Below are 27641 nucleotides of genomic sequence, written 5' to 3' on the forward strand. Positions count from 1 at the left end.
ACTGTGCTGCACAACGTCTGTCTTGATGACTGCTTAAAGCCAGTTGCTACAGAAGAACAAGCCATAAAATTGGCCAAAGATCTTCAATCCCTGTGTTTACAGGAAGGATTTTATCTTACAAAATGAATAAGTAATAGCAGAGCAGTCTTGTTGTCCATTCCTGAAAAAGACAGGGCAATAGATCAAAAGGACTTGGACTTAAGCCATGATTTGTTACCAGTTGAAAGAGCCTTAGGTGTTCAATGGTGCACACAGACTGACAGTTTCAAGTTCCAGGTAAAGCTGAAAGATAAGCCTGTTACAAGATGTGGTATTCTGTCAGTGGTCAGTTCAATATATGATCCACTTGGATTCTTAGCACCAGTCACACTGCCTGTTAAGCTTATTTTAAGAGAACTGTGTAAAGAGAAATATGCATGGGATCAAGAAGTGGAGGTTAAGTATGTCCGGCAATGGAAAAAATGCTACTTATGGATTACAGTGTAAACAGGTGCATAAAACCGCCTGGGATTTGGTCAAATAATTTCTGCACAAATGCATCATTTTGGAGATGCTTCAGAAAACAGGTATAGCACGGTTTCCTACCTCCTCCTGACTAATAAAGAAAATAAGAGACATTGTTCATTTATAAATGGGGAAATCAAGAGTGGCACCACTAAAACCTGTCACTATACCAAGGTTAGAACATACTACAGCAGCAGTGGTAGCAGTCAAAATGTTAAAACAAGAACTACAGATACGCCTCCAAGAGTCAATCTTTTGGACAGACAGCACCACAGTACTAAGGTACATTGCAAATGAAAGTGCACGCTACAAAAATTTTGTTGCCAACAGAATCGCAGAAATAAGAGAGCACTCACAACCTTCACAATGGAGTTAAGTCGCATTTACACAAAATCCTGTGGATCAGGCATAAAGAGGATAGACAATAGAAAGCTTCATCAAAAGTAAGACTTGGATACAAAGCCCAAACTTCCTGCTACAGCCAGAGCATGAATGGCCTAAGAGACCGGATGAAGTGGACCGGTCTACTAGCGACGATCTGGAAATCAATAGGTGTGTAGTGAATTTTGCAAGCATGGAAGAAAAAAAAAAATCGAACCAGTTAAGAGGACTTGAGTACTACTCAAAATGGTACTATTTAAAGAAAGCAATAGCTTGGTTCCTTAGGTTTAAAGAAGTGCTTCTGCGTCTGAAAGAAGAAAGAAAGGCAATTCAATATACAGCCAGTAAATCAGGACACAGCTCAGAAAGACAAAAAACACTAAGCACAGAACATATGAAGGAATACAAAATCGACAATGAGACTAAAGCCACTGTCTCTACATGACTTGTCTAAAGCAGAAGACGAACTTATTCACCTTAGTCAACTACAAGCTTATCCAGAGGAGGTTAAAGCCTTACATAAAAATCAGTTTGTAAAGAAAGGCAGTAAAATCATCAAACAGGACCCAGTTCTGCAAGAAGGAATATTGAGAGTCAGAGGAAGACTCAGCATATCTGCAATACCAGAAGAGGCAAAACACCCTGCAATTATTCAGAAGAATTCACATATTGCTATTTTCATTATGTAACAAGTTCATAAAGAAATTGGACATTGTGGGCATAATTATAAGATGCTACACCCTGTAATTCCTGGGTAAAGGGTCAAGTCATCAAGACAATGCCAGATGCAAAAGGGGCAAACAAGAGTTTGTGTGCAGACCAAGACCAGGGGCCTCATGTATAAACGGTGCGTACGCACAGAAATGTTGCGTACGAACCTTTCCACGCTCAAATCGCGATGTATAAAACCTAAACTTGGCGTAAAGCCACGCACATTTCCACGGTAACTCATACCTTGGTGTACGCAATTTCTCCGCTCGGTTTTGCAGACTGGCGGCACCCAGCGTCAAAGCAGTGCTACTGTTCCTGTGTGATCACCCTTTCTTTCTTAGATCCACATCCACGGCGGCGGCTTTATCAAATACACTGAAATTAACCTCATATCGTTCATAAATTTAATGCATCTGATTGTAATTAACCTGTAACAATATAATGGTCCACAGAATGGTCAAACTACTGTTCCTGTGTGCTCATCCTTTCTTTCTTAGCTCCACATTCCTGACGCGGCTTTATAAATACACTGAAATTAACTGCATATTGTTTATTAGTGTAATGCATCTGATTGTAATTAACCTGTAGCAATATAATGGGCCAGGGAATAGCCATAGTATTCCAAATACCATAACTGCTTTAGCGTTGTTACGCTCACTGCATCTTGTTCTTCTTTTTGCTGTTCCCGTTAAGGGTTGCCACTGCGGATCTTCTTTTTCCATATTACTCTCACTGCACCACTCGGAGTATTTATATCACTGTATCTGAGTGTGAATCACAGCAGCAGACGATCGGAAAGAGAATTATCGTTATACAGTTTCAAGTACACACTACCTCAACCACGGCAAAAAGCGTCAAAGCCTTTCCTTTACGGACCTCGCGTTTCAGAAACAGTTTCATCCCAAGAACTATAAATGCACTCAATCAGTCCATCAAGTGCTCCTTGTAGAACTGTTTGTACTTATTAGTACAATCACCTCATTGTAAACTTACACTACAGTTATAATATTGCACAACCTGCGCTACTTTATAAAGCGCGTATGATGATGATATCATTTTTAAGATGAAATGCAGCAAAATATGTTGCTTATAGTATACAGATAAAACTAACTTCATTTAAATAATCTGTATTGTTAATAATTAAACATGTGAGGACACGGTGCCGCAGCGTATAGCTAGTTCAAGGATAGCTCCTGCCTTGCGCTGTATTCTTGCTGGTGCTGACGCGACACTGGAAGGATAGACGAATAGAATAATTAAACATGTACTACGAAGATATTTCAATGTTCCTTAAAAGTTTTGAAGAATCGGCGTTCTAAGCTTACAAATGGCTTAACGTCTATTACAGAGCTGATTGTGTGGCAATTGGAGAAAGAAAAGTATGGACAGGAATTGGGGGTTAGTACGTTTGACAGAGACAGTACTTCTGTAATTAATTATTTAATCGAAGGTCGCACATGGCGCAGCAAGCCTCTTGCGTGAGATATGAACAATCACTGCACCACCGTGTTCCCATGTTTAATAACATGCTTTCATTCCTATCATCATGAAAATAATATCACGTATACATCTCAGTATTTTAATTATTCAGAGAGCTGTAATATCTCGAATGTAATGCATTCTGTGTCCTGTCGGAGAAAGAGAAAGAACGGAAGCACGTAGTGATTCACACACAGAGCACATAGAAGATCAAACACAGAACAAAGCATTTAACGTGCTACTTGAGAAACTAGTAAAATAAACGATTTTAAGATGATGTTTATGATGTTCTACTTATGGTTTTAAACCGTGCCTATGTACGTGCCCACAGGCCTTACGAGTGTGTAAAGTAACTCATAAAACAGCACATATTTAAGTGTTGAGCTGTATATCTAAAGTGTACAGATGAAGAAACTAAGAATCTTTAAGTACAGAAGAATAAGTAAAGAACTTTTAAGTACAGAAATAACAAATTTCTCAAGAAAAACTAAGTATCCCTTTTTTTTTTTTGCCTTTTATTCTACGTGTGTAACTACTTTTTTCTTTATTCTTGTGTGGATTATTTGCTTTTAACTTTCACTAAATATATTTAAAACGAACTTTTGGACTGAGAGATTTCTTTCGGCACGCATTTTACCCGTGCTTGATCTCGCCTTATACTTCGGCGGCTACAGCAACTGCAATATATCCGACCGCAAGCGCCTGCAAAAGATAGTGAAGACAGCAGAGAACATTATTGGCGTGCATTTCCCTTCACTACAGGGCATTTTTTACAAACGCAGTGTCCGCAAGGCCTGCAGCATCGTGCAGGACCCCTTACACACCTCACATGGACTTCTCACACTTCTGCAATCCAAGAGAAGATACTGCAGCATCAGAGCCAGATCTGCCAGGCTGCAGGATAGTTTTTACCCCCAAGCTGTCGACTCCTTAACACCATGCTGCCCCCCCTAGGGATCTTCCAAACTGCCTCAACCACCTCTAAAAACAAAACTTTTATGCATGCAAGCCACTGTCCTGTAAAGATGAGTGTGCATGCAGAAAAGAACTGAAAATCTCATACTGACCTTTAAGTATTTTGACACTCTTGAAATCCTTCTGTTGTGAAACATTCTGACCTGTCATTGTTTACACATGTCTTAAACAATTATTATCATAAACTGATAGATATAGATAATACAGAAATTATTATATTACATATTTATTGACTATGTATCTAGAGTGCATAATACCATACACTGCATCATGTTTGTGTTTTAATTTAAATTTTAATTATATTTTTAATTTAATTGTAATTTTTTACTTGCATTTCATGTTGTTATACGGTGGACCCAGAGCTTCACAATTTTGTCTATCTGTATGTATACAGTGATCCCTCGCTATATCGCGCTTCGCCTTTCGCGGCTTCACTCTATCGCGGATTTTATATGTAAGAATATTTAAATATATATCGCAGATTTTTTGCTGGTTCGCGGATTTCTGAGGACAATGGGTCTTTTAATTTCTGGTACATGCTTCCTCAGTTGGTTTGCCCAGTTGATTTCATACAAGGGACGCTATTGGCAGATGGCTGAGAAGCTACCCAACTTACTTCTCTCTCTCTTCCGCTAACTTTCTCTGATCCTGACGTAGGGGGTGTGAGCAGGGGGGCTGTTCGCACACCTAGACGCTACGGACGCTCATCTAAAAATGCTGAAAGATTATCTTCACGTTGCTACCTTCTGTGTGCAGCTGCTTAGTGAAGTGACATGCTGCACGGTGCTTCGCATACTTAAAAGCTCGAAGGGCACGTATTGATTTTTGCATGTTTGTTTTTCTCTGTCTCTTTCTCTCTCTCTCTCTCCCTGCTCCTGACGGAGGGGGTGTGAGCTGCCGCCTTCAACAGCTTTGTGCCGCGGTGCTTCGCATACTTAAAAGCCAAACAGCCCTATTGATTTGTTTGCTAGAGATTGTTTTCTCTATCTATGTGACATTCTGTGCTCCTGACACGCACTCCTTTGAAGAGGAAGATATGTTTGCATTCTTTTAATTGTGAGACAGAACTGTCATCTCTGTCTTGTCATGGAGCACAGTTTAAACTTTTGAAAAAGAGACAAATGTTTGTTTGCAGTGTTTGAATAACGTTCCTGTCTCTCTACAACCTCCTGTGTTTCTGCGCAAATCTGTGACCCAAGCATGACAATATAAAAATAACCATATAAACATATGGTTTCTACTTCGCGGATGGCTCTGGAACGCAACCCCCGCAATGGAGGAGGGATTACTGTACTGTATATGGTTGAGATGACAATAAAGTTTGATTTGACATTTGACAAGGTGAAATGACTGGCTTAACTTGTTAGAACAAAAAAAAAAACACAAGCCAAAACAAGTCTACATTTTCGGAGTGATAAAGAAAAGGCCAAGCATGTTGGGTCAATCCCATCAGCCAACAGTCTCAGGTTAATTCTTATATTTGTGCACCTACCTTCTCCAGAAGGACTTGAGCCTGTCAGATTCATGTCAGATTCTGGTGTCGCATTGACAGAATGATGCGGTATGGAGCAGTGTCCACGCAGTGTGCATCCTAAACCAGGACCCTCTTCATCTGGATTAACACACTTCCTGTCAGACCCCTGCTTGAGGTCTTCTTCCTTCAAACTGTCAACAGTTTCTTTTTTCAGCTTAGCAATATAAGACATCAGCTCAGAGTCTACTGTAAAGTCTAAAGGTCCACTATCATAGTCCTCCTCCTCCTCCTCCACTTTTATGCAGACACACTTCTGTTCTAGATGTCCAGACCTCCATATACAGTGCTCTGCATTAACTTCAATTCCATTCATCAAAAGAAGGCCCCAGGGTAGTGTGGGATTTGTCTCCTCCTTGTCCCTCTGAACTTCTGAGACCCCCTCTTCATATTTGTGTGTCTCATGTCGAGGTCCCTGGACAGTTGGACTCATCTTCTCCATACTGGAAAACTAGTGACTGTGGCCTCCTTGTTATCTGTAGATAGAGAGGAGAGTAGAAATAAAAAGAGCACCAAAAACACACTGAACACTTTGGAGGAGACTCCTTCACACACCCCTTGCAGCTCATTACAGCGAGACCCCTTTTAAATGGCTGTTTCAGCAGGACAATTCTCACTGTGTCCCCCACCCAGGTCTATGTGGACTCACAAGGAAAGGAGGACGAGGACAGCAAGAAAGTCATTCTGAGAGGCTAGTCAGTGTGTGTGATTGTGTGAGAGAGGAGAAGGATGAACATAAAATTCAGAATATATGAACATCTGCACGACTGTGGTAGTTCACCTTGTGTTTTGAGATAATCTGACCAAAGAGGAGCATGGGGATTGAAAATAACTGGGCCCAGAAGAGCTGCTTATGGTACACCATATACTGTACAATATCATGGAGCTCCAAACTACAGTCTTCACAACTAACAACAAGTTTTCTACCGGTTAAATAAGACTGAAACGAACTTAAGACACAGCCCAAGAGGGGCACCCACCGACTAAGGCAATTTAAAGATACAGTGGTCCATGCTGTTAAATGATGCACTCTGGTCTGGTGGAACAAGAACAGATCGGTGGCCTACTTCTGTCTTAACCCACAAGTCACTGACTACTTTAATTAGCAAACTGACACGGAGGATCATTTGAAAGAACTCGTAAAAACTCAACTTTTTAAATTTATTTTTCTCACAGCTGCATTTTGGCTGTTTTGCTAAGAGACCAAACATGCATAGAATTGCCATTGTCATCTATATATGCATTGATTTATATTTAAAGAAACTGTACAGCACTTTGGTCAACATCTGCCGATTTAGATGTGCTCCTTAAATAAAACTGACTTGACTCGACTAGAAGTGAGCGAGGGCTACCAGGAGAAGGGTGGGCTCAGCTAAAGGAAGGGCTTGACTGTCGGGGGGTGTGCAAAACTGGACTAAACTGTTTGGAGAAGGTTGATCAAGCACATGGAAAAAAACAAAGAGAAACAGAAAAAAGAAAGTAGGAAACAGAAAAAATGGAAAAGAAAAAACAGAAAAAGAAAAAAAAATGAAAAACTTAAAGAAGAAACAAGAAACAGAAAATGAAACGGAAAAAGAAAAAAAAAAAAAAAAAAAAAAAAAAAGAAAAAGAAAACTAACAGAAAAAACCAAACGGCCTGCTTATCAGGACAAAACCCAAACCTTGATCAAACTGTGGTCAGGCTTAGATAAGAGCAAGAAGGTCAAACCATTTCTAAAGCTTTGAGTGTTCCCAGGAACACAGCGGGCCTCTGGAATTGTGAAATGGATAGTTTGGAACCACCAGGACTCTAAGAGTTGGCCATGTGTCAAAATTGAGCAAGTGGGCAAGCAGGTCCTTGGTCAGGGAGGTGACCAAGTATCCAATGGTTACTCTAATAGATCTCTTCTGAAATGGGAGAACTTGTCAGAAGGTTGGCCATCTCACCAGCAGGTGTTTATGGCACAGTAGCTAGATGGAAGTTGTTTTTGAATAAAAGGCTTTTGATGGACTCAGTGGGCATAAGGAGAAACATAATTTGGTCTGAAATTGGTGCTGAAATAAAAATTGAAGGGTTTGGATGGAACTTCAAGTACTATATCTGGTGAAGACCGGGCACTGCTGATCACTTGCCTGATATCATTGCTAGGCTGAACCCTAGTGGTAGTGGCAGCAGCACACTATGGGGACAGGGTGACTGGTTAGAATTGAGGGAAAGAGGAACGCATTCAAATACAGATACATCCTTGAAAGAAAACCTGTTCCAGAATACATGCCACCTCAGACTGGGGTGACGGTTCAATGACCTGAAGCATACAGCAAGACCACAAGTCTCTGATCATCCTTGAGTGAGGCAACCAAAGCACAGACTTAGACATGCATTGAGATGGTACAGAGGCCAACCTAATGGAGCTTGAGAGGATCTGCCAGGAAGAATGGGATCAACTGCCCAAATCCAAGTGTGCAAAGCTTGTAGAGACTACGACAGCAAGGAGCTGTAAGGGGCTTCTACAAAGTATTGAATTAAGGGTATGAAAACTTCTATGAAGGAAAGATGTCAGGTTTTTTGGACTTTTAGTAACTCTGTAAACTTATTTAAACAAACTTGTTTTCAACTTTGTCATTATGAATGTGGACTGATGGGTAGAAAATGACAAAACATTACATCTGCAAGACAAAGTTGTGCAGATAGTGTAGTGGTCTCCATACATTCAGAATGCACCGTATAGTAGAATAGCAAAATTATGTAAAGTTAAAGAGAGGCCACAGTCACTGCCATCAACTGGTTTTAATGGTTTGTATGTCCGTCTATTAAACATCCTTGTAGAGTCTTTGGAAATCGAGTGATGGTCACTTAGTCCATGTGCCTGCTGTAAGAGTCAAACCTTTTGCGTGAATGTTAATGGTAAATCTCAATTTGTTTTTGCTAAATCTGAACAGAATGTGGAAGAGAACATAATGAAAGATTCCGTTTTATTCATGTAAGCTAAAACGTTAATGGAATGTCCATAATGCTTTGCTATATTCCTGTATTTACACAACAGAGGACTGCAGTCAGACAGTTAGAAAGAAACACCAATTGTTAGAGAGGCACAGAAAATTTTGACTGTTACGTTACAAGTGTATAGTGTGTGCAATAACATATTAAAACTTTAAGACATGTAACAAGAAATCAAAAATGATATATTATAGACAAAACGATGTGTGTGTGTGTTAAACTTTCTTACTTTATTTTTTTGTGTACGGTTTGCTTGGAGTTTCATTAAAGCCTTTAAAAAGAAGACACTTGGACCATTGAGTAATTTTATATTTGAGTCATACCAACTGCTAGAGCCTTTCTGGTAGCTACATTTTCAATTATTTGGAAACCCTATACAGCTATGCCCGTGGTTGCTTGGTAAAAAGAAAAAGTTTCTGAAGTGTGTGTGAAATCCACCCTTGACAAGTCTCCAGCAGTTGCCCCAGGGGTTTTGATGAAGATGTTTTGATGAAGAATTTCCTGTACAATAATGGCTGGCATCCGCTGTTCTCATTCCAAAGCAGGAAACGTGCGCCCACTGCCAGATGAAGTGACCCTCATGATGACCCCCAGATGATGATGCTTCTGTCCATCCTTCAGTCGAGGTTTAGCCCGTCGAGGTCACTCCACTCTTGCCAGCCTGCGCGACCCTCTTGCGGAAGGGTGACTACAGGGGCATGTCCTTTGTTATCTGTAGTAGTGAAGTGACTGCATGCTAAAAACTAAGTAATGCTAACCTTTTCTGAAGAAGGAATTTTTTTCTGAAACACTTTTTACAAGTTATACTGCAGTCTTTTACCAAAAATCAACATAAAACCTTTTAAAGGCCACAACGATAAACTCAGAGTGAAGACCGAATGCACGAGCAGAGCGAGGGGGGTGCGCGTACACATTGCCAGACTCGGGCAAGTACATAAAGTGAAGGTGAGGCTGCGCGCATAGTTAATTACGAGTGCGTCCGCGTTCATTTGTCATTGGGACAGACGGAAAATATGGAGTTTTCCTTTTTAGGAAGGTTCACGTGAACGCCTAACGTAGTTGAAGAGTTTACATAAAACAATGCCACCCGAATGACCGAGTGTGACATGATGCTGGCTTTTCACCTCAGCCAATGATAAAAAATAAAAAAAAAAACAAAAAAAAAAAAATCGGGAGTGGTCGCCCCTCGACTTTCTCATATACTCAGATATGTGGATGGATATTTGAGGAGTAAACCGCAAGACAATGATTATATTTTTCTATTATGTACATTAAAAAACCATCAACAACAAATCAACTTAATATATTGAACAATTATTGTAAAAGTAAAGTTGATTAATTAGGACTCTGCAGCTGCATAAATAAAAGGTAAAGTACCACTTCCAGGTAACAGAAATAGCCCAAAAGTTGAAAGAAATCAACGTTTTGTACCCAATACTTGAATGCATAATTTCGTTGACCCAAGTGAAAGCGTACTCAAGTTATTGTGTTTACATACACGCACACACAGAGACAGACACACGGACATAATTCCAAAAATGGTACTGTCAGACTCAGGGAGGCCTGAAACGTCGAGATTAATCAAAATCTCGAAATGGAATTTTTTGGACGATTCTAATACATTTCTTATAGATAGATACTTTATTAATCCCAATGGGAAATTCACATACTTCATAAAAAGGGTAGAAATGCAGTTACATTACTAAAAATGTCTGGAATTGCTCACACAGGATTTAGCATTAGCAAAGAGGAAACTAATGTTACCATTTCCAGGTCTTGGTAGGGCTAACGTTGTGGTAATAAGGAGCAGGAGGAAAACAAAAACACAGAGGCAAGAGGCTAACATTACCAATGATGATGATGATGGAGCCCTACCCTATCTGATGATTGGCGGCAGAAACCTTACAGTATTTCTGTAGACTTTGATATATGGGTACACTCTTAAAAACCCTGGTTCTTTAATAGCAGTTTATGGTTCTTGCTAAATGTATTGTGTGTATTTCTCTCTCTTTTTTTGGCTAAGGCTTCAAGAAAATTCTTCAAAAGCCAACGGTGACAATTTGAAATGAAGTAAAGAATTTTTCCTGTGGTTTGCCCCTCTTTCTAAACTAGGGGGCTCCGCCCCCTGCTCGCTTCGCTCGCCAACCCCTGGTGTTGGGAATGAGAAAGAGCGTGATGTATGAATGAGATATAGAATAGTGTGACGGTGTAGATGATGCAAATAGAAAGCAAACAATAAAGTGTGTGGCACAGTGTAAAGGTTTATTTGAAAATTTCTTTGTACACGCCGTTTAAGTGTAAAAGGTAATTCCAGCTCAGAACATGTAAGGTCATTTAAGATGGTTATTGTTGTGATCAGAGTCAAGTTTGTCAGAGCTTAGAAAGAGTTGTGTCTCTCCAGGAAGTAATGGAATGACTTGGGTATTTATGTTTTCCACATTAATATTTTTTGGACATAATATAGTGCGTTGTGTTAAAAGGGGCATTTGGTCTAATGAGATTGCTGTTCCAAATGTCTCTGTAACTAAGTTGTCGCAGATAAAGGCTTGAGGAATTGTAATAATATGTGGCTGAAGTCCATCTGTATTGGTGAGTGTACCATCTCTCAGTTGTAATAAGCAATTGTTATGATCTGGTTCTGGACATCGTATCTTTTTTACTAACTGTATCTTTTGAAAGTAAAGCCAATTGTCTGCGTATTTTAAGGTGCACTGAACAATAGCTGAGTGCATGGCATCTGGAAGAATAGCTAATCACTGTCTAAAGTCTCCTCCTCATAAAAGTACCTTTCCTCCAAATCGAATATTATTATTCATAAACGTTTGTAGAAGTTTCTGAATGGTGTTGAGTAAGTGACTTCATGCCATTGAACATTCATCAATAAACAACATTATTTCAAGACGGATGTCACGTGCAGTGCCACCGTTAATGTTCATAGTGGATACCGATTTGTAGGATCTAATGTAGTTGATAAAGATTTCACTTTCAGGTACATCGTCAGTTATAAGCTTCTGTAGATATTCAGTATATGAATGTAAAGGAAGCAGTCTAATTTGACCCTTTTGACAACAACGTGTAAATGTATAACTTGTATTGCCAGTTGTTTCTTCAGGGAAGTGAACTGAATGACAATGATTGCAAATGACATTCATTAATCCGAATGAATTTTCCTGGTGTATGTTTTCCTTGTGCCGTTTGAGAGGCGCGTTGTTGCATGTGTAGTATTTGGGACGTGTTGTTTTGGAGCTGTAATCGATTTGCCTGTGCTGTGTGAGAAGCCCGTTGTAGCCTTCGCTGCCATTAACGTATGTCTGAGACGGGAGGTGTTTCGTTTTGAATCCGTGCCTGTTGCGATGCAGCACTTTGATTGATAGATTGCGTCATGTGGATCTAGGATGTAGATTTGTGCATATTTGCGTTGTTGATTTGTTTCAGGGTGCACTGTTCCAATGCGATGCAGTATTTGTGCACATATGCGAAAGCAGTATGGGCCATTGCCTTTTGGTGGCCTGATATTTACTCCGGTATATGCAAAAGCAAATGAACTATTGTAGGATCTAATGCAGTTCATAAAGTTTTTACTTTTAGGTACATCGTTAGTTAGAAGCTTTAGTTGAGCTTTGCGTTTTTGGAGTCGAGACATTTTTTCTTTTAGAAATATGGATAAGTAATAAGGAGTATTGCACTCACTGTTAATATGGAGCCTTTTCTGCGGTTGAACAGTTAATAGTGCCTTATTGTAATGAGATCCACCTATGCTGCATAGCCGTCTATTTTGTTGTTTCTTTCGTGTTCGTGTGTTTGTTCCTGTTATCATTTCCTTTTCGTTTTGTACCCGTGACCATGTATTCATGACTTGTTTCTTTCTCAGCATGCGAAATACGGATAAGTAATAAGGAGGATCGCAGTCACTGTTAATATGTTTCCTTTTCTGCAGTTGAACGGTTAATAGTGCTTTATTGTAAGGAGATCCACCTATGCTGACACCTATGCTGTCTAGTGTGAAGGTGTTGACGTTCACTTTAGAATATGTGGCTTTGGGTGTCACTTTTTATGGATGTGTGTGTGTGTGTGGGTGTGGGGGGGGGGGGGGGGGTTGAGGATTGTTGTCGCGCGAGCGTCTTCTTTCTTTTTGTGTTCCTGTGTCTTGTTGAATCCCCCTCTTTGTGTGTCTCCCGTCCCTCGCTTGTAGGGTCTGTGGGGTGGTTTTTTGTTCTTTTTTTTGTGTTCCATGGGCTTGTTGAATCCCCCTCTTGGTGTGTGTCCCGTCCGGTGCCTGTAGGGGGGGGGGGGGGGTGCCTTGCTGTTGTGCGCGAGCCTCTATTTTTTTTTTTTTTTTTGGGGTCTAGTTTCGTGTGCAATGTGTTTCGTGCTTTGCTTGCGTTTGAATACTTTATGTGCCTTTTCCTTTTTTCGGTGCTCTTTGCGCCTCATTTCTCCATTTTTCCTGTGCTCACTCCTTTTTTCTGTGGTCTTGTCCGCCTCTCGCGACCCCTCATCCGCCTCTCTCGCCCTCTTTTGTCCGCCTTTCTCGGCTCCTCAGCCGACTCTCGCGGACTCTTTTTGCGTCTGCGCAGTACGTCTTTTTGCAGCTACGGCCCATTGCCGGATGTGCCTGCGTCCATCATCCGGTTTAGCATTCTCGGTTAGTAATATGGATATTATGTACGTTGGAAACAACAACAAAACTGTGGTTCACAAATCATTAACAATTGACGCTTGATTGCACAGATTCCAATAGCAACTCACTTTTATGGACCTTCATTTGGAATTTAGAAGAATGCATACGGGTCACAGGTGTCTGCGACTCCTTGTTACAGTATACTTCATTTGATTTGCCTGTGTGTGTGTGTGTGTGTTTGTGTAAGAGATGCTGATGCTCGAGGCCACCAGAGAATCTTAAATTGTCTGACTTGGAGCAGCAGTCATGATGTTTCAATGGCACAATCTGCAGGTCAGTAGGTGACAACAAATAAAAAAAAAGTGATGCTGATCTTCTAGACTGGAGGGTTGTGGGGCTTTGGGCGGTTATTTTGACAGAGGTGGTATCAACATCCTAAAATTCAGTTCCGCTACAGTTGAGTAATATTGCATAACGCAAATTGCAGTAGCACGCACACTATAAACAAGTGTGATCTTATGATCGGTGTAGGCTCTCCTAAAAGGACAGAATCAGTATCTCTTGTATGTTTACCTTAACAAAGAAAACAATACGTTTATTGTATTTGTTGTTTGGCTGGATGACGCACGTAGCAGGAGGTCTTGGTCTGGGGGGCGAGGATGGTGTGAATTCATAAAAACACCCGGCCCTGTGTGTCGGTGCTTTGAAATACAATTGAGTCTCGATAACGTGAAGTGAACCCGAGGAAAAAGACACCAATGAACAACGACGACACACCGGCCACAGGGAGACTCACTAGAGCAAAGCACGCTGGTGGTCTGAATGACATGAACGCGCAGTCCACCTCCGATTCAGGTCGAGTGCAAGTAACCGAGTGGAGCGAACGAAATCTAACGTGTTCACAAAATGTAGCCCCCGAACCCCCAAGCACATACCCTTTCTCTCTGTCGCTCGGTGATGCGATTCTAAACTCGTTCGACTCCTGCTCGAGATGGGTCTAGCTGTAGACGACACTCTTGTCCAGCTTCGTACCACTTATTTCTTCCTAGAACTGTATTGCGGCTGACCGGAGATCTCTAGCCGTCGCTTTTTATGACGTCACGAAACAGTCACCATAAGACTTCCTAGTAATAGATGAATAGGAGATTAATAAAAGGTAAAGTACCACTTCGAGTTAACGAAAATAGCACAAAAGTTAATACAAAACTACGTTTTGTACCTAATACATGTACGCAAAATTTCATTGTCCTAACTGAAAGCGTACTCATGTTATCGCGTTTACATACACAGACACAATTCCACAAATGGTGTTTTCGGACTGGGGAGGTCTACAGCGTGGAGATCCAATAAAATATCGAAATGGACTGTTTGGAGGATTCCCATACTTTGCCCATACTTCGTATACGAGAAAGTCAGGGAGATCTAAAACGTCGAGATTAATCAAAATCTCGACATCGAATCTTCGGACGATTACAATACTGTCCCTATACATCGTATACGAGAAATAAAAAAAAATAACTCGGTTAACGAGAAATTCTATTGTTTTGCTCGAACTGTATTTGGAGTGACGCGATCCCCTTTGAACGTATTTAGGTTGCACTTCTATGCATAGTAAATGTATTGTGTTAGCCACTTATGGATGCATCAGGACACAATTGGCCGAGTAGATTACAGTATGCAGAATTTAGAGGCAGCTCTTCGAGCATCTTCAATTTCTTTTCGTGGGTATTGAATAGAAAACCAACAGTCAGTTGGCTGAGAGGCGTACTCAGCGGTACAACAACAGAAAGAAACCCCGAGCTCCGGTGCACTTTCTATTTAACAAAACCGCAACCAAGCCGCCGTTGTGCAGCCATCAGTCGGACACTTAAGGAGAAGAAATGAGCAGTGTGCGGACTTTCAAACAAAAGCAGGAACATCGTCTTCTCAAGTTACCGAACTCGTATATGTCGCAACTACGTACCTTTCTCGTCCCGTGTCTTCCACCTGAATGACCAGTCAATAGTGATGGTCCGCTCAATTCTGAGGTTTCGACACTGTGTCGAGCTTTCGAAACACTGGAGCTCAAAGCGCCGCTTCGAGGCTTGTTTCAAATGCGCCCGTCACGTGATTTTGAGGCACGCTAGCATAATGACGTCATTGATATCGGCGCAGTCAGCAGTCGATTAGGCTCTGTCATTACCCGATCTGCTTGCCTGTCTGCGTGTCATTACCCGATCTGCGTGCCTGTCTGTCGTATTGAAATCTTAACATGCCGTAAAGTGTTCACGCATGCGTTAAACAGATTGGGTAGCACCGTAAAGTGTGTGATGACGTAGCCTTTCAATAAGCACGCGCACGCAGATCGGGCTGGCAACGGGATCCACGTAGCACACATCAACAACAACAACAACAACATTTATTTATATAGCACATTTTCATACAAAAAGTAGCTCAAAGTGCTTTACATAATGAAGAAAAGAAGAATAAAAGACAAATAAGAAATTAAAATAAGACAACCTTAGTTAACATAAAAAGGAGTAAGGTCCGATGGCCAGGGTGGACAGAAAAAACAAAAAAAAACTCCAGAAGGCTGGAGAAAAAAATAAAATCTGTAGGGGTTCCAGGCCACGAGACCGCCCAGTCCCCTTTGGGCATTCTACCTAACATAAATGAAATAGTCCTCTTTGTAGTTAGGGTTCTCACGGAGTCACTTTATGCTGATGGTTATACAGACTTCTGGCTTTTAATCCATCCATCATTGTTGGAACATCATGGTGCTTTGGGTAGATGGTGGTGGCACAAGCCACCACCAATAGGACACCGGAAAAGGAAACAGAAGAGAGAGTAGGGGTTAGTACAAATTTTGAATGAATAGTTATTATAATGAATTGGATATACAGAGTGTCAGGATTAAATTACAGTGAAGTTATGAGAAGGCCATGTTAAAGTAATGTGTTTTCAGTAGTTTTTTAAAGTGCTCCACTGTATTAGCCTGGCGAATTCCTACTGGCAGGCTATTCCAGATTTTAGGTGCATAACAGCAGAAGGCCGCCTCACCACTTCTTTTAAGTTTTGATCTTGGAATTCTAAGGAGACACTCAGTTGAGGATCTGAGGTTGCGATTTGGAATATAAGGTGTCAGACATTCCGATATATAAGACGGGGCGAGATTATTTAAAGCTTTATAAACCATAAGCAGAATTTTAAAGTCAATTCTGAATGACACAGGTAACCAGTGTAGTGACATCAAAACTGGAGAAATGTGTTCGGATTTTCTTTTCCTGGTAAGGATTCTAGCAGCTGCATTCTGCACTAACTGCAAACGATTGATGTCTTTTTTGGGTAGTCCTGAGAGGAGTGCATTACAGTAATCTAGCCGACTAAAGACAAACGCATGAACTAATTTCTCTGCATCTTTCGATGATATAAGAGGTCTAACTTTTGCTATGTTCCTTAGGTGAAAAAATGCTGTCCTAGTGATTTTATTAATATGCGATTTAAAATTCAGATTACAATCAACGGTTACCCCTAAGCTTTTTACCTCCGATTTGACTTTTAATCCTAATGCATCCAGTTTATTTCTAATAGCCTCATTGTATCCATTATTGCCAATCACTAAGATTTCGGTTTTTTCTTTATTTAATTTGAGAAAGTTACTATTCATCCATTCTGAGATACAGGTTAGACATTGTGTTAGCGAATCAAGAGATTTGGGGTCATCAGGTGCTATTGATAAATACAGCTGTGTGTCATCAGCATAGCTGTGGTAGCTCACGTTATGTCCCGAGATAATCTGACCTAATGGAAGCATGTAGATTGAGAAGAGCAGCGGACCCAGGATAGAGCCTTGTGGAACACCATATAGAATATCATGTGTCTTTGAGTTATAATTACCACAACTAACAAAGAATTTTCTCCCTGCCAGGTAGGATTCAAACCAGTTTAAGACACTGCCAGAGAGGCCCACCCATTGACTAAGGCGATTCTTAAGAATATTATGATCAATAGTGTCAAATGCGGCACTCAAATCTAAGAGGATGAGAACAGATAAATGGCCTCTGTCTGCATTTACCCGCAAGTCATTTACTACTTTAACGAGTGCAGTTTCTGTGCTGTGATTTGTTCTAAAACCTGACTGAAATTTATCAAGAATAGCATGTTTATTAAGGTGCTCATTTAACTGCATAATGACTGCCTTCTCTAGAATTTTACTTAAGAAAGGCAGGTTAGAGATGGGTCTATAATTTTCAAGAGCAGAGGGGTCGAGATTATTTTTCTTAAGTAGGGGTTTAATTACCGCAGTCTTAAGACAGTCTGGGAAGACCCCCGTATCTAATGACAAATTTACTATGTCAAGAACATTATCAATAAGCACACCCGATACATCGCATGCGCTTAATGAAAAAAACATTAAAAACAAAAAAAATCACTTTACGGCACGGCCCGATCGGAACTGTGCATGCAGTACAACTTGACATTACGGTTTATTAATTTTAGTTCCACATTAGTTGACCATAATGAAAATATTCATCCTGCAAAATAAACGAAGCAGCCTTTGTGGCGTAACGTTGATGTCCAATGTTCAATCGCCGTAAGAGGAAGCTTAGGTGTGCACACCTGATAAGCCCCAATTAGGGCGAAACACACGGTGTGTACTCTTTGCATTATTTGGCAGGTACTATATATATATATATATATACATATGTTATATAAAGTATGTAGTGTTTTTATTTTCCCACTTACGTAATAAATCATATAACGTTTCCTTTCCGTTTCGATCTATTGTTGCAATTTCCCTCTTATGAGCAAATTGTTTGTTTAAAAATATCTTTAGACATCAATTATTATTAATAAAATTGCTATTTGTCTTAAGGCATCAGGTTTACAAAACCTAATGTATCCAACCAGTTTTATAGAAATATATGGTCCTTTTTCAAAAAAAGAAAAGAATTAACACTGTGTTGTATTGCATTGTGCTGACTGTCCCCCTTAGTGTTAACTGTGACTGTCCACTTGTTAAAATTCTTTAATTCGTTCTCAGTTGTGCAATCAGGTCAGATGCTGAAGAAATCGAGAGTATAAAGCCACTGGTTCAAATCCTCATTTATTCCAATGGCTATTAATCTTACAAAGAAGTTTAACTTTATATCCACAGACTTAAATTAAGGAAGTGAGCTATTATCACTTGAATCAATCTATTTGATCTATTTTTTACAGTAAGTGCTTGCAGCTATAGGTTATATTTGCAATACATTTGTTCTTAGTGATATGTTTTTAATGTTATTTCAAGGTGTCTCTGTAAAACCCGCTGAGAAACCAACTTACCTATTAATATAATAAAACTGAACTGAATTTAACAGCTGTAAAATAAAATATTCTCCACTAACTGAGCAGAATTTAAACAGCATGAAATAGTTCAGTTTATGAAGAACACCAGGTGGACAGAGGGCAGTGATCTTCTTACAAGTTTAATCAACATAACACACACCGCTGTTTGTGTGCAGACTCCTCATCTCATGTCAATGGTTTTATTCACCCATATTGATACAGAGCCAGTTCATTTTTATAACTTAAAAAAACGAAATACAATACACTTATTCATACATTTCTTTATTGAAGAAATAAATGGTATATTTAAAAACAAAAGTGAAAGATCTGTGAACAATGTTTCTCAAAAAAAAATACACACACCCATATTTATATGTATATATACTGTATGTATATTATGAGTAGAAAATTCATTAATCATAAAGATGTATAAATGGTAAATGCATTTAACTAGAACACAACTACAACAAGGGGAGGTGTTAAAAACTATTAGGGAAGGAGAACACAAATATATTTACAGATGTTTACCTTAGTATTTAAAAAAAATGTTAGTCAAGGTTTTGAACACAATAAAAGTTAATCATTAAATTTGTCTAAAAAGGAAAAATGCTATTTTAGCTTTATGAACAAGATGCTACTCAGAATCAAAGAGTTGTTATCCAGCAATATTTCATAAAACATTGTCCTATTTAAACTAAAAATGTAGACATTTTTCCTGACCTGTCCCTTAACATTTGTTCACTAATAATATTTTTATATCACCTTTGCTTACAAGTGTTGTTCAAATTGCTCTACAAAAATATACAGTTGCAAAGAAAATTGAAGGTATTATAAAAGTAAATAAGAAGCAAATGGAGGGGTCCTTGTCCATTGTAATAAATACAATTGTAATAAATGGTCAAATGGCCGGGGACAAAGACAAACTTGCAGCTTTCAAGGTTGCCAGAGATAATAAACCTCTGGGGGTCCCAAGCCAAAGCTCATACAGCCCCCTCTGCACATCCCAGCATACATAATTGTGGCCGTCTCACTTTAATCACAATTCCACTTCAGGACGTCTTGTGAACTTTTCTTCTGTCACAGGCAGTTGGAGTTGATTTAACACACGACGGAGATGCAGGGGGGCACCATTGCAATAAACTGGAAAAAAAAAACAACAGAGAAAATCAGCAGAGGTTAGTGCCCAGTGCAGAGCTTACAAAGTGTACACAGTACCATTTCTAATCTACTACAACCGATGCAAGGAATTAAGAAAAAGCCAAATTAGAAAAGTGGACTTTTTGAAGTTTTTCAAAATGCTCGACATTTGTAGCCTGGCACTTCTCTATTGGCAAAGCATTCCAGAGTACAGACAGCTGTCAGTTTTTATGATTGATCTTGGAACAAAAAGCAAACTAACATTTGAGAAAAGAAATGTTGGTAGCAGACACTCCAAAATACAGGCAGGGTCTAAAATACTCAAAGCCTTCTAATTATTTAATAGAACCTTCAAATCAATTCTACGTGAGACAGGCAGCCAGTGTAATGAGACCGAGACAGTTTTCAGAAGAAAAAAAAAACTAAAAAGGCCAATACCTCGTGATCACTTGGCAAAGACACAGCAAATCAGAGCAGAGATTGAGATGGAGGATTCTAGAAGTGCCGGGCAGGAGGGCCAGCTGCTACTTCAACATGGCACACATCTCTCATTCCTTCTTTAACTGCTGCCCCATAACACGGCCAGACTCTTCTACTTCACTGTAACTGTTAAAAACATAAACACAGTAGACATTCACTCACGGAGTTCAAACATTAACAAAGTGTACCCTTACTTCTTGTTCTGCCTCCTTCCTTGGTACTCCTGTAGATCAATTATTACCAAAGTAAACCATCACAATAGATAAAGTTCTGCTTAGAGTAAAGTCTGACTAATAATATTTTTTTTAAATTACTGTGGTTTTTTGTTGGATGTTGAAAGAACCCCAACTTAATTGTCATTATATTTAGCATCATTTTTTTCCTTTTACATTACGGATACAGTAGATATTGTGTTACAATCTCTGTATATCTGAACTTCTAATGTGATGTGCTCAGGTGTCGGTACTTACATGAAAACATCTTTGTTTTTTTCTCCTACCTTAGTTTTGTTTTAAGTTAAAATTAAGTTTCAGTTCTTTTAAAATCCAACAACAAAAGCACAGTAACTTAAGTAAATAAATGTTATTTTGCAAAACAGAACAACATCACTGTATAGTGACTGCTGGGACTGATGCTCTTCAGTCTCTGTGTTTGTGAGGATTCACACTCTTGAGGCTCTCCTGTCTAAAATTAAAAAGCCGTGTTAGTTACTGGACACAGTGAGCAGACATACAGTACAGTATTCAAGGCAGCAAAATATTACCGATCAAGTAATAAATATGGGGAAGCTTTGCAGGAATTGCTTTTGAAACTGAAAGCCTCAGTAGTCTTACCTGTAGAAATAGCAAATCCAACATGAACTACACATCATCTCAAATTGGGAATCTTAAAAGCAGAAGAAAAGGACATCCAGTTGTGTCTCAGAATTCGGATACACTGGCATCTGTTCAGCCACATGGAAGGCTGGTTACCACTGGGCATCCTGTAGGGTCAAGAAAAAAAATACAATGAAGGGGCATTCTATGTGAATTTCCCATTGGGATTAATAAAGTATCTATCTATCTATCTATCTATCTATCTATCTATCTATCTATCTATCTATCTATCTATCTATCTATCTATCTATCTATCTATCTATCTATCTATCTACTATCTATCTATCTATCTACTTCTAACTGCAGCAATAAGAAAGAAGTTACTTCTAAGGACCAAGCCTTCTCCATTATATTCAGTTAAATGTTTGTGTGTGTACTCCTCCTAAACCAACAGCTTAAATGATAAGCCAATGACACGTGGCAACAGCAGGTACCCAGCCTGTCATTGTGCCACATCAGACGCACACCACACTTCTCTGATGGCTTTGGACATCATAAATTTTGAAATTGTCTGTTTTTTGCCATAGAATATTTTTCTACCAAACAAGGATAAAGAAATCCATTTCAAAATTATGAATAAATAGTATCCAATTAACAAATTAATTCATAAGTATGACATTAATATATCGCCAGAATGTAGTTTATGTAAAAATGAAGACAAATCCCCTCTCACATTTCTTTTACTTCTGCTCCTATTCCAAAATGTTTTATAAAGATTTATTTCTGTTACATTCTTGAATGACAAACCAATATCTCACTGTTTATGTATTGTTGTTCTTATACTGTATACAATTTTGAAGACTAAATGTTAGAAAATGCAGTAACTGTGGTTTCCTTGCTTCATAAATTTCATATTCATAAGTGTAAATTTCAGAACGTTAGACCCTCTGTTACATCTTTCTGTATGGACATTAATAAGCTAGAAATAGCTTTTAAAAACGGAAAACACACTAAAATAATTAAAACGTGTAAGATTCTGTTCTGCTTCATTAACAATGTGTAATGCTATTATCTGCATCTCGCTTTCTTGTAATAACTTAGCTGTAGCTACTCTTGTATGTAATTTTGCCTTCATCATTATATTTTGTTAACTTTATTATGGATATACTCTTGTATTGATGTAATCTGATATCAGCATAATAAAAAATACTGATGGCTTTGGAGGGCACACTTTACACCGGTCGAGTGTCAGTTGTGCTCTCCTAATTCTATTCCTAAATCGACACCTCGATTACATTGTTTTGCTTAATTATTTGCATGCCGTTCACTCTTTAAGATGAAAAATGTGAACAAATGTTAAAAGAAACACACCACCAAATGCTAAAAGGGTGTTACGAAATAAATGAAATGCATCCATTAACCTAAATACAGAAAGTGCTGCGACTTTCACATTTAAACCACGAGATTACAAATGTCATATTGCAACTAAAAAGAAAAATCCTTATTGCCTTTTTCAGCAATACGATGTACTTACAAAAAGCTATACGTATTTATTATAAAGTTCACAGACATACGTCGCATTTCATTTCACTTCCTCTTCATTCGAATGGAGTTAAAATTTTCAAGCGACACATTCTTCCAAGACGTTAAAAAATTCAAAAGTTATCATCTTTTCCAGTAAGAAGTCCACTTACAGACGAAGATAAAACGTCAACACAAAAATGATTCGCAAATACAATTCAAACCTGATGAATGACGTGTGTTGTAAAACATTAGACATGCTCAGAACAAATCGGGCAGCGTCGTGAAATGACGCAACGAAATTACTCGTGTCAACTTCACATTGCATTTAAATTCCAATGTGAAATAGTTCAGATATATAACAATACAATAAATAAATAAAGTATGAACTAAAAACTGAGTAATCATACAAAATATGTTCAAAATATTGGCAAGATGCCATATATAATGTTAAAGTAACCAGGATGGATTATTATTGCATAAATGCACAGCAGTATAGATTACACATTACCTACATTAATTGTACATGATCAATGAAAACGATTTCAGATTGAGGAGATATACGAGTTCAATAAGTTTATAGCAGTTGGAAAAAAGTTTGTTTTTTTTGCCTATTTGTAGCATACAGATTGATAATAATAATAATTCTTTGCATTTATATATCTGAAATGCCTGCCAGATGGGAGAAGCTCAAACAAGTTCGGTCCAAGATGAGTGTTCTCCTTGATGATGTTTTTAGCCCTTCTTACACAGGGAATCTTGTATCGATGATCAAGTGATGGCAGTTCAGTTCCATTGAACGTCTTGTGATGTTTTTATGATCCACTGCAGGGCTTTTTTTGGCAGGTTTGGTGCAGCTGTTGTACCAGGCTTTCATGCAGTTAGTCAAAATAAGTGTGTATATATGTAAAAATGAACTGTTGATGCACTTTTCATCCCTGGAAAAACTCTTTAAAAATAACTTTACATATTATTATTAATGAAATACACACGTCATAGGGCATCATGGTTTACAAAATTTTGTTACGGTGATACTAGTGGATTGCATAAACAGTCTTTTTCAAGAAAAAGAAATCATTCATTTCATGTCTAACCCACATAAAGCACAACCCCAGCACCATCTTCTGTGATACTATTGCTCGTCTTGTACTCAAATTTAAATGGCTTTTATTCACCCATATAGTGTCTTAAATGTGAGTTAATAACTGAATAATGAAAAAGGAAATACACTTTTCATGCAAATTTTATTGAATAAATGTTATGAGAACAACAAAAGTGAACAATGTGAGAACAATGCACCTAAAAAAACCATGTCAAATGTACAAAAAAAAAAAAAAATGTAAAAAATCACCACATAGCTTTAACATATTTTACCCAGAGCATAGAAAATTTAAAGTTACATTGTTTTGCTATTTTGATCATTAAAATTATTCCACAAATAACTTCTTTAACATATTTTAATACTAATAAAGCCCAAACTGCTAAACTGCTTAACAAATATATATAACTTTAAGAAAACGAAAAAATATATATACAATTAAAAAGTACACAAGAGGAAAACTGAAAGGTCCTACTCCTTAAATATATCTGATGGTCAGATGGCCCTGTTGAAGAACACAAAAAGGTCAAGTTGGTCAGGATGATTGACAAAACAACGTCTCAGGGTCACAAGGTCACAGCCCCCCCAGGCCCCTGTGGACATTCTCAGCAACCACACTGTTGTGGTGTTAATGCAATTGCAGCTCCACTTCAAGAGGGTCTTCAGAAATCTTCTCTCTTCAGCACCACAGTCAGTTGCACAAGACTTGACCAGGGTGCAGGGCAAAGGGCATCACTGGACAAAAAAAAAAAAAACAGTAAAAAAAAAAAAAACAATGGTTATTATCTGGTGTAAATCTTTCAAAGTGTATGCAGTTCCATTCATAAACCAGAAGTAAACCATAAACTGATAGAAGTGGGAATTAAGATTTAAAAGTATTTTGAAAGGTTTTTCATTTATAGCCGGCATTCTATATCTTTGGTATACATGTGCAAGCTGCTTCACCAGTTCTTTCATAAGCAAATTAGTGGTTGTGGATTAAAGATTACACTGAGGAGTGATGGGGGAGAGACAGTACCAAATACAGGATGGGACTAAATTCTTCAGAGTTTTTTATGTAATGAATAGTATAGTACGTTAAATCAATTGTGAAGGAGACAGCCATCCAGATTATTAAAGCTAAGGTCAAGCAAATGAGCTTGGAATATGAAGAAAAACAAAATGTAAACAAAACAAGATCCATTACCCCAGAATACTTGGCAATGACGCAATAGATTCAGACCCAAGACTCAAATGAAGGATTCTGGAAGCACTGGGCAGTAGCACCATCTTCTATTCCAACAGATATCACAGCATTCCCTCCTTCTTTAATTGCTGCCCTATCTTTCGGTTAAATTCTTCCATTTCACTAAGGCAAGTAAAATATAAAAATAATAAACAAGAAATATTTAAACGCTTACTTCAAACATTCATAGACTTGACTTTTACCTGATACTGTATTCTGGGCCACCAAGAAATAAGTCTTCTGCCTCCTGTCCTGATACACCCTGCAGAGCAGCCAGGGCATGGATGATGGACTATCCAAAATTAAGAAAGAACAGAATACAAAAGTTGCTTGCATGTAACTGAAATATGACCACATCACATTATAAGTGAAGGCATACACCAATTACCCAGTAACAAAGCATAATACCCTTTAGAATGTGTGCTTTATTTTGCAAATGAAACAGCCTGGTTTTGTTTCTATTGAAACTCATACAACGAGAAAAACAACAGTTACTGGGATTGCGAGGATTCACACACAGACTAAAATATTGTGGTCTAATGTTGGGGAGAAAAAAAAATTGCATAGTTGCATAAGAAAAAACACATTTTAACATTTGTTAGTGGATACCAATTTACTTCTCCGTTTAAAAGAACTGTAAAATTTAAACACCTGATCTGAGATACATCTAGGCAGTTCAGATTTTCAGATTCCCAAAAAGAGAAAACCTAATAATCCATTAATCAAGTATAAATCAGTAAATAACAGGAAAGTCCACCTGAGCAGTTTTTTTAATAACACAATTTATTAAAAGTTTTGCATATTTCAAAATATTCATGCGCGTTCATTGAAATCACCAGCCTATTTAAAACGGTAAATTTTGTAATATTCCAATTATTAAACAAAACGTCAGATAATCCTAAATATATCTAGATTATATTACAGTATATACTGTATTCTCAAAAAATTAAAAGCATTCAATAAACATTACATACAGTACCTTTAATCATAAAATTCACGGACACACGTCGTATTTCACGTCGCTCTCTGACCGTTAAATTGTTGCTAAATTCTTCCCGCAAAAGATATTCTTTCAAGTCGTTGTAAAATTGAAAAGTCTTCATTTTTTCAAGAAGTGAAAAATATTCTTCTTCCCGGAGAAAAATTCAATATGCTCCTATTCTTTATGGCATTCTTCTTTCTCCTTCTCACTCGAATGGCGGAAGTTGTATTTGTTAATGTAAAAGTAAAAAAAGTTAAAGTAGCCTTCGGTGCCTTCTGTTATTCTGGGGAATGTGAAGTCAATCTCAAATAAGATCGACGAACTGGCTGTGCTGGTGAAAAATGTCAGAACCTACAGAGAATGCAGTTTGTGTTTTTGCGAAACATGGCTAACTAACACCATCCCAGATACTAATGTGGAGCTACCTGGGTTTAGCACAGTTTGAGCAGACAGAGATGCAAGTACTTGTGTGAAGCACAAAGGAGGAGGACTCGCTCTCTATGTTAATACACGGTGGTGTAACTCTGGACATGTTAACGTCAAAATCTCCACTTGCTGCAGGGACATCGAACTGTTGGCCGTAAGTCTGCGTCCCTATTACTTGCCCAGAGAGTTTGGACACGTCATTGTTGTTATTGTATACATTCCTCCTCGGGTGGACGTGGAGATAGCAAGTGACATCATCCATTCTGCTGTTGCTAAGTTACAAACGCAGCACCCTGAGGCGCTTGTGCTAATCGCTGGAGACTTTAACCATGTGACGCTGGACAAAACATTACCTGCCTTCTCTCAGTATGTGGACTGTAACACCCGGGGAAATAAGACTATTGATTTACTGTATGCAAAAGTTAAAGACGCATACAGCGCCACCCTGCTGCCAGTGCTTGGGAAAGCAGATCATAACCTGGTTCTGCTTCAGCCTCACTACAAACCAAAAGTGAGGGTCCTACCTGCAACCACACGATCATTCAGGAAGTGGACCCCAGAGGCTGAGAATGCTCTGAGACAATGTTTTGGAACTACAGACTGGGATATCCTGCAGGGATCACATAGTGAGAACATTGAGGAGGTTGTTGACTGCACTACTGACTACATCAACTTCTGTATGGACACTGTAGTTCCAGTAAGAACAGTACGCTGCTATGCTAACAACAACCCATGGATTACAAGTGACATCAAGGGCCTTTTGAACCAGAAGAAAAGGGCTTTTAAAGACGGTGATCAGCATGAGCTTAAGCGTGTGCAGAAGAAACTCCGAGTCCAGCTCAGGGCGGCGAAGGAGCAGTACAGGAGAAAGCTGGAGCAGAAGTTGCAGAACAACAACATGAAGGAAGTGTGGGATGGGATGAAGATCATCACTGGTTGCAGCTCGAAGTGGGGTGCCACCATCGAGAGAGACGTGAAGAGAGCAAACCAAATGAACAACTTCTTTAACAGGTTTGACCACCCTAACCCACTCTCACTCTCACCTCGGAGTACTGCTGATACCAGCATAGGAGAGACATCCCCACCCACAATTACAGCAGCGCAAGTGAGCAGAGAGCTGAGGAAACTTCGTTCCAGCAAAGCAGCAGCTCCAGATGGAGTATCGCCATGCCTGCTGAAGGTCTGTGCATCAGAGCTGGGGGGTCCTCTACAGCGCATCTTCAACCTGAGCCTGGAACAGGGGAGAGTCCCGAGGTTTTGGAAAACATCTTGCATCACCCCAGTCCCAGAGGTATCACGTCCTGGTGAGCTGAGTGACTTCCGGCCTGTCGCTCTAACATCACATGTGATGAAGACCATGGAGCGGCTGCTGCTTCACCACCTGAGGCCACAGGTTCAACACGCCCTCGACCCTCTGCAGTTCGCATACCAGGAGAAGGTGGGAGCAGAGGATGCCATCATCTACAT

General features: G+C 39.0%; 2 protein-coding genes across 2 annotated transcripts in view; one reads left to right on the forward strand and one right to left on the reverse strand.

Annotated features, from left to right (window-relative positions):
* The window catches only part of LOC114668567 (zinc finger protein 883-like), a 249222-nt gene extending 233850 nt beyond the window's left edge, over window positions 1-15372 (reverse strand). The window contains 2 exon segments of the mRNA XM_051925295.1: window positions 5543-6057; window positions 15143-15372. Coding sequence (XP_051781255.1) covers window positions 5543-6023 — 481 coding nt within the window. The 5' untranslated portion in view covers window positions 6024-6057; window positions 15143-15372.
* Window positions 1-27641, forward strand: part of LOC114669265 (zinc finger protein 721-like) — a 235882-nt gene that overhangs the window by 169524 nt on the left and 38717 nt on the right.

This window comes from Erpetoichthys calabaricus, chromosome 1, assembly GCF_900747795.2.
Source record: "Erpetoichthys calabaricus chromosome 1, fErpCal1.3, whole genome shotgun sequence".
In the NCBI taxonomy this organism is placed as follows: domain Eukaryota; kingdom Metazoa; phylum Chordata; class Cladistia; order Polypteriformes; family Polypteridae; genus Erpetoichthys; species Erpetoichthys calabaricus.